The sequence below is a fragment of the Globicephala melas genome, chromosome 1, assembly GCF_963455315.2.
Source record: "Globicephala melas chromosome 1, mGloMel1.2, whole genome shotgun sequence".
NCBI lineage: Eukaryota > Metazoa > Chordata > Mammalia > Artiodactyla > Delphinidae > Globicephala > Globicephala melas.
The window spans coordinates 140,113,356-140,130,301 of NC_083314.1; the positions used below are offsets into that span (position 1 = coordinate 140,113,356).

At 43.0% G+C, this 16,946-nt stretch overlaps 1 protein-coding gene across 1 annotated transcript in view; it reads right to left on the reverse strand.

Annotated features, from left to right (window-relative positions):
• Positions 1-16,946, reverse strand: part of C8A (complement C8 alpha chain) — a 65,016-nt gene that overhangs the window by 25,945 nt on the left and 22,125 nt on the right. Inside the window, exons 3-7 of the mRNA XM_030870417.2 lie at positions 14,576-14,720; positions 13,448-13,595; positions 7,912-8,101; positions 5,296-5,496; positions 3,033-3,273 (exon numbers count right to left, since the gene is read on the reverse strand). Of these exons, the coding sequence (XP_030726277.1) occupies positions 3,033-3,273; positions 5,296-5,496; positions 7,912-8,101; positions 13,448-13,595; positions 14,576-14,720 (925 nt within the window). The remainder of the gene's footprint in view (positions 1-3,032; positions 3,274-5,295; positions 5,497-7,911; positions 8,102-13,447; positions 13,596-14,575; positions 14,721-16,946) is intronic.

The window sequence follows — 16,946 nt, forward strand, 5'->3', positions numbered from 1 at the left end:
ATTCAAGCCCCAATCCATACTGTTTCCTGTAGAAGGTAGAAAGCTCTTAGCAGCAGCCCTTGAGGAAAGTCTAGGGTCCCACTGAAGTCTAACATCACCTCCCCAACATCCAAGACATCCCCTGATTTTTGATGGATGGTTTCATGCTCTCTTTGGGGGAGAAGCATTTTATCTAAAGAACACATTAGAAGAAAACAGCCTTGTGCGTCCTCTGGGATGAACCCATAGAGAATCTGAGGCAAACCCAAGGATAAAAGATCCCCCCAGAGCAAACCAGCCCATGTGTTCACTTAAATCATTCCATTCCAAGCTCAGCTCTTTGAGGACATGAATGTATACCACACGGGGTATTTCTTAGAAACAAGCACTTGATAGAATATAAATATTGTTAAAGTCATTAGATCAAAGATACACAGAGAGAAAAAAGACATTGAAAAAGAGGAGAGAGAGAGGGAGAGGGGAAAGGGAGTGAGAGAGAGGATGAAAAAGCGACAAAGAGAAAATTAGACAAACATCAAACATAGAGAGAAGGGTGTGCATGATTCTATTATTTGTCAAAGGGAAAGAAGGTAGATGTTTTTGTTCTTTGTAGGTTAATATGTAAATGACATTCTGATTTATTAGCAGTCTCCAGCAGATGAGGTGATGATTAGCACATTTCCATATTTATAGAAAAGCAACACTAACCTTCCGGATTTATAGAAAATCAGCTCTTCCCAAATAGCAAATTGTGCTATTATCGACATATGGTTTTCTATAAACAGAGCTGAGGTAATTATCCCTGGGACAATTCGTTAGTGGGCTCCTTTTGAATATTAACCACATTGGAAGCCCATTTCTGCCTCACAGATTTTAAAGAGGAGGGGCTCGAGATACCCCAGGCAATTAATTAGTAATCCACCACCAAAGACGGAGCCTAAATGAAAGGGTCTACCACAGCCATGTGGTGGAAAGACCCCATGTCCAGGGCTCTGACGCCAGCTTCCTGCAGCCCTGGGCCAAGTAATTAACTTCCCTAAGGAGCCTCAGCATTTCTGGGGCTAAAACTAGAATTACACTAACCTCCAAATGTTGTCAAGAAAAGTAAATGAGAATGTATACAACAGTCCTGGAACTTAGTAAGTACTCAGCAAACGTTAGCTCTTTTTCCTTCCTCATGTTTTTGAGTGACTCTAAAAAGATCCACTTGAATTAACTTTTTCAAACTCTTTTTACACTGATCTCTCCTGAACTATTTATTTTGTATCATGACCCTGTCCATGTGTACATGTCTTTAACTGGCAACATTTTCTTGAAGCAATAATTTATCTTCACTACCTACAACCCACTATGATATTTTTTATTCTGTTCTGTGTTGTTCAAAATGTTTGTGTTCCATACATTGATATCAAGACCTACTATTGGAGAGACACAGATGTAGAGGACAAATGTATGGACACCAAGGGGGGAAAGCAGGGGGTGTGGATGTGGTGCTGGGATGAATTGGGAGATTGGGACTGACATATATACACAATATGTATGAAATAGATAACTAATAAGAACCTGCTATATAATAAATAAATAAATAAAATAAAATTCAAGAAAAAAACCCCGTAAAGTTCTCCCACTCAAAAAAAAAAGACCTACTCTTGGGTTTCAATCTGCAGTTTGTATTGTGCTACAAGATGTTAAGGACCGTATTTAGATTTGCTCACCTTTGTATCCCTAGCACAAACACATAATAGATACCCAATAGATATTTGAATTATAAAAGAATGGATACATGAATAGATGGATGAGTTAATGAATGACCCTAGCCAGGAATCTCAGCTAATGCCCGCTTTCAAACTCCATGTCTTGTTTTGTCCGCTCACCCTGCATTGAGTGCTAAAGAGGTGGAAAGTTGTCAGACATGATGCTTGCTTTCAAGGATCTTGCTGTCTAGATTAGGAGAGAAATATTAACATTTGGAAAGTTGTTTTTAAAGACTAAGCAGTGTGGAATGGATATGAATGTGTTGAAGGAAGGAAGCAGCCAGCCTGGGCTGGTGGAGTCAGGGAGACTTCTTGAAACTTGGAAGTTGAACTTGGCTTTGAAATATGGATACACCTCTCACCCTTCTACTCAGTCGTTGTCTGGATCTGTGGTTCTCAAACTGTATTAAGCATCAGAATCACCTGGAGGGCTTGTCAAAACACACTGCTGGGCCCACTCCCAGAGTTTCTGATTTAGCAGATTTGGGATGGGAGCCTGAGAATTTGCATTTCTAACACGTTCCCAGGTGACACTAATACTGTGTGTTGGAGTCCACGTGTTGAGAACCACTGTTCTAGCAGTTTGGAGTGAGACCATGAAGATTGTTGATGTCAGTGTTAAGGAGTTTAGACTTTAGTTTAGCCAGTCAGGATATTAAGCAAGGAGGTGATGTCATAAGATCTGTGAAGCAGAGGATCCTTCTAGTGGCAGTTGTTGAGAATGGATTGGAAGGGGTGAATCTTCCCTTAGAGACCATTTAGGAGATGATGCAGTAGTAAGTGAAAGATGGGAACCCAGCCTACCAGTGTAGGAGGGGATGCAGAAGAAGGGATGTTGACAAGAGCTGCTCAGGAGAGAGAACTGAAGGGTCTTAGAGATCTACAGGGGTGAAAGGGAAGAAGGGATCTGGGATGACTCCAAGTTTCTGTCATCACTGACTGATTGGATGGCAGTTCCATTAACCAAGAATCTATATTTAAAATGTTTTAACATTTTAAATAGCAAAACCCCAGAGATCCTTTATTATTGAAGAGGTAACTATGGTGCAATAGAAAACACGTGGTTCTGGAGAACCAGACAAGTCTGAGTTCAAATTCTGTTTGTAGTGCTTACTAGCAAGTCATTTCACCCTTTTGAACCTCAAGTCCCTGTAAATAATAATACTAATGCTACCTTATAGAGTTGTCATGGAGGCTAAATGAGTTCATGCGTGGCTGACAGTCAGTGCCTAGAAAATTGCAAACCGTGTCTGGCGTACGCATCGAACACTGCGTGCATCAAGCATCCGCTCTACTTACCAACTGTTTCCATTCTTTCTTTGTTAAGCACCAGGATATATTCATAAATGCCACCCATCGTTCCAGATGTTATGTAATGGGTGCCGTAGTCATCGATGAACTTGGCGTACATGCCGTAATGGTACTGCTCTGGAAGTTCCAGTAATGACTGCAGCATAACTTCATCCAACATGATATTCTCCCTCCTCATCTTGAAATGAGCAGTCTGCACCTTTGTGAAAATTCTCATGAAGGTATATTTCTGCCAGTAACAACAACCGCCATTGAATGAAGGAAGAGAACAAAGAGAGTATACATTTTACTACATGAGATCATGCAAAAGGACAGTATTTAGTACCTGTGGGAAATATAAATATATTCACATGTAACTGTATGAACATAAATACATATAACAGAGTATTATTACATTTTGCAAACACATATTAGACACCAGCCTGGCTTCTTCTCCCGCGTCTGCATCTCTGTTCCCACTGCCCCTGTCCAGGTCAAGTTCTCATCAACTTTCGCTGGGTTGGTGACTACAATGTGTTTCACTGTGCTCCTCTCCTCTGTCCGGCCCCCAGTCCATTCTCACCTCCACATTTCTCCCTGCTCTAATTAAAGCACTGCATTATGCAACCTGCTACCCAAGTGTTAGGTATCCATTAAAAATTAGGCTTAGGAATATTTTGATGACATGAGGAAATGCCAATATCACTTAATTTATTAAACAAATACCTTTCAGTGCCTACGGTCACATGCATTATGCTAGGTGCACAGGACATGATCTTGAATGAGATAGGCCCCTGCCCTCATGGAGATTACATTCTAGTGGTAGTCTTGTACTGTTTGGTAATCAAGAAAAGCAGGATCCACTGGACAGGGTGAGGTTGGATTGGTTTAAGAGGAAGGGGGTCATGTACGAGCCTTACTTGCAGGGAATGTAAACCTTGATCCAAAGTGATAGTGAAAGTTGGAAGAAGCCACCTGCTTTTAGAAAAGTCCACATGAATCTGTGACAGTCAGATCTCAGAACAGTGCTTTCCCTTCAGTAGCTTATTCATGGCAAAGCTCCAGAATGTAATTTACATATATAAATTTTTTAAATTTATTATTTGTTTTTGGTTGCATTGGGTCTTTGTTGCTGTGCATGGGCTTTCTCTAGTTACAGTGAGCAGGGATTACTCTTCTTTGAGGTGCGGAGCTTCTCATTGAGGTGGGTTCTCTTGTTGTGGAGCACGGGCTCTAGGCATGCGGGCTTCAGTAGTTGTGGCACACAGGCTCAGTTGTTGTGGCTCACACGCTCTAGAGCACAGGCTCAATAGTTGTGGCGCCCGGGCTTAGTTGCCCTGCGGCATGTGGGATCTTCCCGGACCGGGGCTCGAACCCGTGACCCCTGCATTGGCAGGCGGGCTCCCAACCACTGCGCCACCAGGGAAGCCCTGTCATTTATATTTGTTGAGGAAGTTAATTTTTATAACTGTATTTTCATCATCCAAAATAATGTTTTGAGCCCTAACTAAATCCCCAGTTCTGGTATCAGTGTCTTGAGGCTTTTGGTAAATTTCTGATCAATTCAGTGAATATTTCTCCAGCTCCTGATTACCTCTCCATCCTCATCACTCCCTCCTTTCCCTTCCCACCTGCGCTTCAGCCAGCGGAAGTCCTTTCAATCCCACATTTGTGTGAGGCAGTCTCTCGTCTCCAGGCCTTTGCACGTGCTGTTTCCCAGACCTAGAGCAGCCTTCTGTTAACTTCTGCCCCCTTTCATCTGGACAACTGGAACTAGTCTTTAGATCTCAGTTTAGACAGACTTCCTAACTTCCTCAAGGGTGCACTGTCTGACCTCTCCGGATAATAGGCAGTTAATGGTAAATGTTTGATGAAGAAATGAAAGATTCATTAAGCAGGCCAGCCCTCCCATCTACTTGGAAAAGCCGGGCTTGCTTTAGAATTCTTCCAAGTCTGGTTTAGAGGGCTTGGCTGTTTCTCTTTAAGACATTACCCTTCTAAGTATTTCCCTCTGTGCTCCAGGTAACCATGAAAAAGGATGGGCAAAGTGATAAGAGTACTAGTCTTATGGTGCAATTTTATTCCCTTTGTGATGATTCTGCGTGGGAAAGCGTAAGAAGAAAAACAAACATGATTACTACTGATCAGACATGTCCAATTACACAAGCAAATGAAGGTTCAATTACTAGTGTACTTTTCAATGCAGTTAAGGTAATACGTGTTCAGCATAGATTATGGAATACTGTGTGACACGGGCATTGTGTTTTAATACCTTCTGATTATACTTGCTTAACATATTCAAGACCGAACTGCCTCGTGACCCAGATACACCTGCAGTCACAGTAAATGGGCTGCGTACAGGGCCCACACCAATGGTCACTCCAGCCGACACAAACTTGTCATTTTTCACTTTAGAATAAAGGTGATTTGCATCATCGTAGGACTCTGAGGAGACTGTAGTATCTGCCAGGGCCTGAAAAGCATCACATAGATGTTAGCCTTGTGCACTAGCATTATATTCCAGTTCATACTTAATATTTAAATCTTTGCTTTGTAAAATATCCGAAGTTTCAGATTATTATAAATAACTCTTTTAAAAGGCTATTCCAAATTGATACGAAAATACAGAAAATTCAGCAGTGCTTAGTATTTAGTGGTACTGCTAAAATATTTATTTAAACACACACACACACACACACACACACACACACACACACACGATTCTGATAAAATGCTATATTGTTCTGAGCATGCATTTCTTTCCAGCGGGCTTATCCTTCTTGAACAGATGGTTGCTTGGCTCTGCAGTGGAGAGATACAGAAAGCCATGTCTAGGCGTGGACCTGGGAGGAAAGGGGCAAAGGCATGCAGGTGGAGATAGTTCTAAGCAGAGGTATGCTTAGGGACCACCCACAAGTGTTTGATTATTTCATTCCAGGATTGCATTTCTCTGCTAGCTTGACCTGAGGCGTGGTCTCGTGAGCCAAGGAAATGAGGGATAGGAGCCTATGAGGGGTTTGCTCTGTAATCACGAGAGCATGTGTTGAGTTGGAGTCTCCATCAGTTTGGGTCCTGAGAGTCTGTGATGATGAGAGTTTCTTTTCCACCTTAGGAAGGATGAGTAGAATAAGTAGGGCATTGATGCTTTAAAGCACTGAGATTTCAGAATCCTTTTTGCCACAGCATAACCTAGTCTCTCTTGCCTGACACGTAGGCCCTAGACTGTCCTCCAATTTAGAAAAATGACACCGTCTATGCCTTCCAGCTCGTAGATGGAGCCTGATGGCAGAGGTGGAAGTGGGGTGGGGAGAGCCAATTTCTTTTTTTTAAACTGTAGTTGACTTACAATATTGTGTTAGTTTCAGGTATACAGCTTCAGATTCTTTTCTATTATAGGTTATTACAAAGTATTGAATATAGTTGCCTGTGCTATACAGTAAATTCTTGTTTATTTTATATATAGTAGTGTGTATCTGTTAATCCCATACTCCTGATTTATCCCTCCCACCCCCTTTCCCCTTTGGTAGCCCTAAGTTTGTTTTCTATGTCTATGAGTCTGTTTCTGTTTTGTAAATAAGTTGATTGGTATTATTTTTTTAGGTTCCACATATAAGTGATATCATATAGTATTTGTCTTTCTCTGTCTGGCTTACTTCACTTGTGCGATAATCTCCAGGTCCATCCATGTTGCTACAAATGACAACATTTCATTCTTTTTTATGGCTGAGCAACATTCCTTTGTATATATTCAACACATCTTCTTTATGATGGACCTTTAGGTTGCTTCCATGTCTTGGCTCTTGTGAATAGTGAGAGCCAGTTTCTTAAAAACAGACTCAATAAGCCTGGCCTTATCCTCTGTCAATATTTTTCTCTTGAGAAACTTGGGGGAGGGAGGATGTGACTAGATAACTGTTCAGAGTACTGGCATCCTATCATCTCTCTCTATAGATAGAATGTGGATGACTCATAGATAGAATTTGCATAATCTAGCCTCCCTTCTAAAAGATGTATAGCCAGGCTTAGTTCAGATAGATCTGGATTTAAATCTTGTCTGGGCTTACCTACTGAGCCTGGCGCTTTATCCCTCTAAGTCTCTGGGGTTTTTAATATCTAAAATGGGCCAATAATAATATCTGACGCATCGTCTTGTGATGAGGGTTCGGTGGGAGAATTTGTGTGAAAATAGAAGAGCTGACACATGGTAAGCCTCCAGTGAGGTTTGCTGTGTAGACGGCTTACCCAGAGGGTGAGGGGTGAAGAAAGGAATGGCCAGGCTCTGGAGCTTGTTGTGAGCTACAGGGTGACCAGGAGACTGCAGAATTTTAAAGAGAGAGACTCTTAGGGATCATCAACAGTTTGCAAGCACTTTGCAATAGCGGAACCCTTTCTTCCAACAAAATCATGGACAGAAAGTCAAGAGATGAAGGTCACCAGTGAGGACCAGCTCCCGATGAAGCAGGAGCACAGTTCTCAGAACCCCCAGCCACCTCCTCTCCTGCCCCCACTTTACATCTTAATAACCTGGGCCCGTGGAGGGGCAGTGAGCTGCTCAAGGTCTGATATACATCTATTCTAATAGAGTCAAAACCTGGAAATAGGTCTTCTGACAAGCAGCCTAGAAAATCAGGCCCCGAATCTATTTTATTGACTTAGGACTGGAGCCGAGATCTAGCAGGGGCTGGTCCCATTTACAGTATGCGGCTCACTGGCCCTGCCGTTGCCTCTTCAGCACTAAGCATGCGTGAGGGCAAGTGCAGTGGGACCTTCAGCCACCAGCAAACCCCACAGGAAATAAGGTCTTCCAAAGCAAGGCAGCTATCTCCACCAACAGCTTCCCCTCCCTGCACCCACCCAGTGGCCTGTGAGCACCCCTGTTCAGACTTACCTCAAAGTGGTACTTCAGGAAATTGTAGGGTTTCCGGAAGTACTTCTCATCATCTCCATAGTAGAGACGCTCACAGGTGGGGTCGTACCGAAGCTCTCTCCATTCCCCATTGTATACGGTCTCACACTGGCCCCCATAATACCTGACATCGTATACGCTCTGAGTTTCTTTCTGGGTCAGGACATTATACCTAAATTGAAAAGGCAAGCAGCTTCTGGGAGAGAGCATTGGAAGAGCAGAGATAGCACAAAATATCCTCTGGACCATGAGTAGCTGGTGGGCTGAGCAGCATTTCTCAAACTGTGTTCTGTGGAACCCCAGATTTCCTTGAAGTACCTTAAGGGCCACTTTGGGCAACAATGGGAGACTGAGTGGACTGGGCCTGGGCCCCCAGGTTCCCTTAGACCAGATCAGCCAGACAACTCCGTTCAGCATCTATAACAGTGCTCCCACATGGGAGGCACCTCTAAATATTTGTTGAGTAAATTGAAGAAGAATATGCATGATTATCAAGAGTCCAAGCACAGGAACCAGACAGTCTGGACCCGTTTCCTATCTCTGCCACATCTAGCTGTGTGACCTTGGGCAGATCATTTAACCTCTCTGTGCCTCAGTTTAATCATTTGTAAAAAGCAGCTAATACTACTGCCCTCACAGAGTTAAACAATGAGTTAAAACAAGTAACAGTACTTAGCATATATGAAGTGTTAAATAAATGTCGCTGTTGTTTTTGTTAGTATGATTTCAGAAAAGGTTTTGCTGCTAAAAAATAGGTTTGAAATATTGGGTGTAGTTCATAGTGGTAAGCTGAGGATCTAATCCTCAGAAAGGCCTTGGCGTGGAGGAGGCACAGTGTGGAGGTCAGGGAGACGCCTGCTTAATTTCCAGCTCTGTCATTTACTAGCTGTGTGACTTTGGACACATTCTAGAAACTTCCTGAAGCTCATTTTCCTCATTTGAAACACAGACATAGTAAAACTACCTCTCCTGGGTTTTGTGAAGTCTAAATGAGAGTATCAGAATAAAACAGAAGTACAGTTGATAGTAATACTTCTTTTCCCCTAGCCCAATACCTTTCCAGAAATATTTCCCATACTTTCCTCTCTGGGCTATTTCAAATCTATCTGCCCAAGTTCTCTGTTTTAGGTCATGGATGGCTTAACCATATTTAGGTAAAAATCATGTGAAACAGGTGAAAATCTGCTTTAATCTCATACAAAGAGAAAGTTAACCGAACAAATCATTGAAAGTTGGCTAAGAGTTATAAGACCTAACAATCTAAGCCTCATATGTTGTGGATAATAAAATGATTGCTTGTCTTTGCCTCTCAAACTCCTACTCAGCCTTTAAGACCCAACTCAAATGTTGCGTCCTCTGTATTGCCTTCTTTGATTATCCTGGACAGACGATTGTCCTTCCTCTGTGTTCCCATGGCATTCAGTGATCGCCTCTGGCATGGCATTTGTCATGTTCATTTATGTCCTCTGTGAAAGGGCACAAAGGCAGATGAGCAGGGGAAAAACTGTGAATAAAACCTACTTCAAAGGAATAAATGGATAATTGTAGAGCACCTGGCATATAGTAGAAATTCAGTGTAAGTTCACTTCCTTCTTCTCTTCCTTTCCCCATCTCTTTCTTCACATTAGTGGAAGTGATGTAATAATAGCCTTGATGAATTGAATACACACTACACCAGACATTTAGCATACATTAACTTTCAACCTCATGACAATTTTGCAAATGCAAAAATTGAAGCTCAGAAAAATTAAGTACCTTGCCTATAGTCATAGCTGGATTTTTTTCCTAGATTTTTTTGGGCACTACAATCTGGGTTCTTAGTCTTTACCCTGCAGTTTCTATCTTTCCCCCTGTGGAACATGTTTCTGCCTGTAGCTGATGAATACAGGCCCTCTAATGGGCCAAAGAAAAACTCTAAAGAACAATAAGCCCTAAGATTGTAATGTAACCTCTAACCGTAAGTAAATCCTATGTATATTTTAAAAATGTGATTGCAGAAGCCCCAGTGAAAATACAGAAAGACATTCTACTTTTCGGAATTTAGAAATATTCACACATGGGTATAAAATTATGTATGTAAGAATGTTCATTGCAGCACTGTCTATAAGAGAAAAATGGAAAACAATCTATCTTTCAATAGGAGGTAGTTAAATAAATTATATAGTTATACTATAGGAGAATTGGGAAATCTTATTTTATTTTTTACAAAGGGCCAGATAGTAAATACTTTAGGCCTTGTAGGCTACGTAGGTTTCTGTTGCAACTACTGAACTCTTCCACTGTAGGACAGAAGCCTGTATTTCAATAAAACTTTATTTAAAAATAGACAGCAGGCTGAATTTAGTGTTCAGGCCATAGTCTGCTGACCCCTGTTAAGGAACACTATGCTGCCTAGAAAAAGACAATAGAAGATATGGGAGGAAAATCTTCAAAATATATTATTAAGTGAAAAAAGCAAGTTATGGACAATATGTAGTCTGATCACATTTATGTAAAATACACTTATGTCTGTAATGCACAATACACCTGATAGGCATACCTTCCATACAGTGTATGTTGTCAATGCATGTTTACATGATTGCGAAATCATGTAACAGGGGTCAGCTCTAGGGAGGGAAGAGAGAGAGGGTGAGTGGGTGGGAGCAGGTGAGGGATAGTGAAGGAAGAATTTCAGTTTTTACCTCAAATAGGCATTACTTCTGTAACAATAAATAAAAATTAAAAACTGGGAAATGCCTAAATTAGAAAAAATAAGATATCAGGAAAGGCCTCTGAGATCTTGAGATGAATGAAGAAACCACCATAATGTCAGCTGCTGGGAGTGGAGCTGGGCCCATTCTACTGGTTTCAGTGTTAGGTGTGGCAAAGCACACGGATCAGCAAGTACCTTTGAAATCTCCTGATTGAATCATATGAGAGCAGGGTCATGGTCTGTGATATTTTTGTCAATTATGAGGGAATTGTTTTTTAAGTCAAAACCTCAATATTTCATGCTTGTAGTCTGTTTATCCCACAGTCACTTTCAAAATCAACAAGAATCCCCTTTTATTGGTGTTAGAGGCTGAAATGTGTTCTCCCAATATTTGTATGTTGAAGTCCTAACTCCCAAAACCTCAGAATTTGACTGTGTTTTGGTGATAGGATGCTTAAAGAGGTAATTAAGTTAAAATGAAGTTATTAGGGAGGGCCCTAATCCAGTAGGACTTGTATCCTTCTAAGAAGAGGAAGTTAGGACACAGCCATGTACAGCGGGAAGACCATGTGACGACAAAGGGAGAAGACGGCCATTCACAAGCCAAGGAGAGAGGCCTCAGAAAAAGCAATCCTGCTGAGACCTGATTCTGAGACTTCTAGCCTCCTGAGAAAATAAATTTCTATTGATTAAGCCACTTAGTTTGTGGCACTTTGTTATGGCAGTCCAAGAAAACTAATATTATTGGTCTAAAAGAAACAGGAATTTGATCATCTTTTCATATGTGTGTGTCTACATGCATTTACAGGATTCTGTCCTACCTTGTAGGAAATCTTATTTTATTTTTTTTAATTTAAAATCTTATTTTATTTTTTACAAAGGGCCAGATAGTAAATACTTTAGGCCTTGTGGGCTGTGATCTGAACGTAATTAAACCTCAATGAATGAGAGCTGCATTTTACAGCACCCACACCTGACCCAGAGTGGGCTGCCATGTGGCTGGGTCACTGGGTGATGAGTACTGTCTCTCTCTGTTTCCTCATCTGTAAAGGTCCAGTTGGTCATATTGATTTGTTTCACTGCAATCAATACTCAGTGAGAGGCTGTTATGGGGAAAGCTCTGACATAAGGGCTGAGGACATGAAAAAGATGAATCAGAGCAACCTCGGCCCTCAAAGAGTTTATACTCAAGTCAGGGGACAAGGCCCAAAGCAAAGTGTCAGGGAACTAACAATACCATGTGTCACTATGAGTGTGGCCCTGTGCTGGATGCTGGAGAAGCAGAAAGTGATGAGGACCCCTTAGCCTGGGGAACAGATGTCTCTGCCCTGTTGGATAAATCCTGGGAGAGTAGGACACACAGGGACGCTGGGAACAGTAGGAGGGGACTAAGCCAGCCTAGACAGTGTTGAGAGGAGGGGAGGGGGTGTCAAAAAAGACCAGCTAGAGGAAGTGATGCCTAGGTGTCTTAGCTGGGCTGTCATAGCAAAGTACCATACCCAATACAATACCCAAGTCTGGATGACTCGAAGAATAGACATTTATGTTCTCTCAGTCCTGGAGGCTAGAAGTCTAAGAGAAAGGTGCCATCAGGGTTGGTTTTGGTGAAGCCTCTCTTCCCGGGTTGCAGATGGCCACCTTCTCGCCATAGTGTCACATGGCCCCTTCTCTGTGCACATGGTGAGAGGTGAGAGAGAGCTCTCTGGTGTCTCTTCTTCTTCTTACAAGGACACCAGTCCTATTGGATTAGGGCCCCACCCTTATGAGCTCATTTGACCTTAATTACCTCTGTAAAGGCCCTATCTCTAAATACGACCATATTGGGGGTTAGGGCTTCAACATACAAGTTTTAGGGGGATACAATTCAGGGCACAACACTAGGCAAAAAGTTAACCAGTTAGGAATACAGGGAAGGACATTTCAGAAAGAAGGAACTAACTTTATGAAGTGAGAAGAAAACAGTATTATGTGTGCAAGGGACTAAACATGAACATAAGGTGCACAGTGAAGTAAAGTTAGAATTGAGGCTGATTGAATCTCAACAGATAAAGAAACTGGCCTGAGAGTTATAAGCCAGCAATGGCAAAGTGGAGATTCAAGCCCCACCCCATCTCACCCTAAAGCCTTGGTTATATCAGCAACCACTGTGCAAAGCAGAGTAAGAACAGGGCTACTGGAAAGTGCACTTGGGCCAGAGAAGTGCTGTCTTTTGGGGATATTGGAAGCCTTCATGGAAGGTGTAGCCTCTTAAAAGGGCCTTGGAAATGGAACTGGGGCAAGAGGAATGAGCAGTAGAGTGGGAAAGGGTGAAAGGAGGACCCTTGGGCCGAGACATAAAGGGGAAAACATGAGCTATGTCCTGTAAAATTCATATGTTGAAACTCTAACCCCTCATGTGGTGGTATTTGGAGGGAGACCTTTGGGAGGCGCTTAGGTCATGAGAGTGGAGCCCTCGTGAATGACATCAGTGCTCTTATCAAGGAGACCCCATAGAGCTCCCTAGCCCCTTCCACCGTGTGAGGGCACAACGAGAAGTCTGCGGCCTGAAAGAACACCCTCACCTGACCAGGCTAACACCCTGATCTCAGACTACCAGCCTCAGAACTGTGAGAAATACATTTCTGTTGTAGATAAGCCACCCAGTGTGTGGTATTTTGTTAGAGCAGCCCAGATGGACCAAGCCACTTAGAGGGATGGTGAGGACGGCCTCACAGGATACACTCCAGAGAGATTCCCCCCAAAGACCCTCTTCTTTCCCTGAAACTAATACTCATGATTGGAGAGAAATCGTGCCCTGCTCCCGACAGCCAGCCGGCAGCGACTCACCCCGAGGCCACCCTCTCTGATCCTGGAATCGGGTCATACTGGCTGCAGTCATCTTCCAAGACCCTGATGTCTTCACAGTTGTCCTCATCAGAGCCATCCAGGCAGTCATTTTCTCCATTACACACCAGGTGGCGTTTCAGGCAGCGACCTGAGGAGAGGCCGTGGATGCTTCTAGAGTGTCCGGGACTCCTCCCCCTCCCTCATGACCTGCATCCATAGTCACCATGTCTTTTCCACCCCTGAAATAGCCCTTCGCTCCTCCCAGTCCTGTTCCATCCTCCTTCCATCCTCACTGCCTCTGCCCTCCCTCCAGCCCCCATGTCTCTCACCTGTAGCCCCCCAGCTCAGACCCTGCCCCAGGCCTGCTCTTTCTAATTCAGTCTCCACATTGCAGCCCCAGGGATCTTTCTAAAATTCCAGTCTGGCCATGTCATCCCTTGCTCTGCATCCTTCAGGATCTCCCCATTCCTCTGCTTCCAAATGTCACTGTCTGGCCCCCGGTAACCTACCTGGCCCATCCCCTGCCTCTCTTCCCAAAGCACTTATTCTGGGCTCGTTGTGAGTCCCTAAATCTCTGCGTTTTTGCACATTCTGTCTCCTAGCAAACTCTTTTTCATTTTCTAAGTCTCAGCTCAAGTACCATTTTGAATCCTGCCCTGACTGCCCAAAGCAGATTTAGGCACCCCCTGCCAGACTCCGTACATTGGACCCTGTACATACACCCATTACACTGGCTATCACAGGACACTGTCATTGATTCCTTATAGGTCTGTCTCCCAAAGAGACTAGGAGTACTCTGAGATCAGGCACAAGGACTTTTCACCTCTGCATCACCAGCAGGTAGCACATTGTCTGGCCATCATATGTACCCAATCAGCATTTACTCAATGGATGGATGAGTGAATTGTACCTTTTCCAACTCAATGGGTGTTCCAGCAAAGTTGCCTCAAATTTACTTGGGCTGCTGACTTGGCTTAAAATTCAGCTTCCTGGGTCCCATCCCAAACCCCAGAACGACAACTTCTAGGGGAAGGGCTCAAGAGCCTGCATTCTAACAAGCTCCTGGAGAACTGTTTTGCATATTAAGTTTGACAGGCACAGCTGTTATCCTTCTGAGATGCTACTCACCTGTCTCCTTACACTGGAAATCCTGTCCACACTGTGCTTGCTTCACACAAGCTGTGGGACTGTGACAGCTGGCTTGGTCCCAGACAGTCCCACTGCAGATGGTTCCCCCGAACTTGTTAGGCTGCAGGAGGCTCCGGTATCTGTACTAAATCAGATTTGGAACCAGACACATTCATTGTCTATCAATCAACTGAGATTGGTGCAGGCAGGTCTCAGCTTAACATAAGGAATGACTGTCTAATGATTGAGAGCTGCCTGCAAAGCTGTCTTTTGCGGGGATGAGTGATCATAAATGGCGGTGTTCAACCAGAGGTGGCACTGTCACCAGCTGGAATATTGAGTAGGACCTCCAAACATCAAATGAGAGGTTTGGACTAGTTATTTCTAGGGTCTTCCTACTTGCTAGAAACAACCTCTGTCTCCCCCTTCTGAAGCCAGTTAGTACCTATTCATCTTTCAAGACTCACGGTTTACCTCCACGGGAACAGACTTCCCTAACTAAGTAATATATTCTCAGTTCCCTATGTACCCTCTCTCCTAGCACTTGTCATATAAGGTTGTGATTGATTGTCCACTTCTTTGTTTACGTTTCTCACTAGTTTAGGAAAAATTTGCACATAAGGTTAGGGTCAGCAAAGGGAGGCCACGTCTTATTTGGCTTCATATACTTGGCACTTGATCTATGGTCAGTTACATGGTAGTCACCTTTACAAAGATGTTTATCACTTTTCCTTTGAAGAATTTCTTCTGGTCATGGCATTTCCTCTTTCCTTGTGGCATGTCTCGTATGGTTCAGGTGGGGGTGACGTCACCCCCTCAGTCACAGGACGTGTGGATGTGAACGAGGCAGGGCAACCAGAGTACCAGTCATCTGCCAAGTTGCAATGATTGGTTCATGACTCAACCTTAGGGCAATCATAGTCATCTCTGGGAAGTTTCTTTCAGAACTATTGGAAAAGATAGTTTCTTTTTAGCTGAAGTTGCTGGGAATTGTGGGTATCAAGTGGTCATCTTGCCTATTATAGAAAGAGCCCATCCAACAATTAGAGAGACAAAAAGAGCTCTGAAGACATCATCTGAGACCCTGTGTCCAGCTCTGACTGCAGACGAATAAATACTTACTGAAAGAAGGAGCGAAAGAATAAAAAATGCATACCAGTCTTGGGCTCAATGTTTTTATGACACTGTCTTCTCTAGGGTGTACAGTGTTAGATACTAGAGTATCAGGAAGAAGCTGAACAGTAAGATATTCCAAGAAATTGAAGTTCCATCCCTGTCTTTAAGAAGCTTAGAGATGGTTGAGGAGATAAAAAATATAACATATAAAACATGCTGTATGAAGAGCTTCACACGGAGTGTCAGTCAGCACCATATTTTCTGCCGTCTCTTAGCCCATAGGCCCTAGCTTCAAAACTGTTAATAAGTAAATAGGAAGGCAATGATTTGAGAAGTAAGCGAATTGAGTTCCTGACCTGAATCTATTTATTACTTGCTGGGTAAAGTTATCAGAGCCTGGCACTTTCTGCCTCACTTTCCAAATCTATAAAATGAGGTGGCTTCGTTGACCTCACTAATCACAATTACTTATGATTCCTTCACCTGTGTCCTATAGTTGAAAGAGCACAGGCATGAGATTAGACCAATTTAGGGCCAAATCCTGGATTCACTGACCAACTGCCCATGAGCAAGTCACTTATCTTTTCTGAGCGACCACTGTCTAGTATGTAAAATGGGTATGATGGGACCTTACCTCAAAAGGGTTTTGTGAGAACTAAGTGAGAGAAGGTCTGAGGACACACCTAGCCCTGGGCCTGGCATATCACTGGTGCTCAATAAATGGAAGTGGTTTCCACATCATTATCAGTGCAGCCTTTTCCAGATGCTTCCAGGGCTGAGTGTGAAGCTTCCCCTCCCTTTCCTCCTGCCCACTTCTGCCTACTTAACTGCCTCTTAGCAAAGAGGCAGAGGTAGCAAAAAGAAGTGAGGATCCAACCTGCCCATTTACCTTCCCTGACTTTTAGTTAATAACAGCAATAAAAGATTTGTAAACTAGGTGAAAAGAGATTATAATTAGCGATCAGTGTGGGAATAGGAGGATATTTTCATTTTCTACCCACTCTCTTGCCCTACAATGCAGTAAATAAAAGAGAGCTCATCATACAAATGTATAGCCAATTCTCTTTCTCAACCTTGAAAACATTCATCAGTTATAAGACCTGAAGTTACCATCATGGTGATGATGGTGATGGTAGCTACCAGTTATTGAGTGCTTATTATGGCCCAAACCCTTTACATTCTTTATGTCAGTTAATCCTCACAAGTCTAGGGGGTTAAGTACTATTAATGATCCCATTTTAAGCTGGGTTAGAAT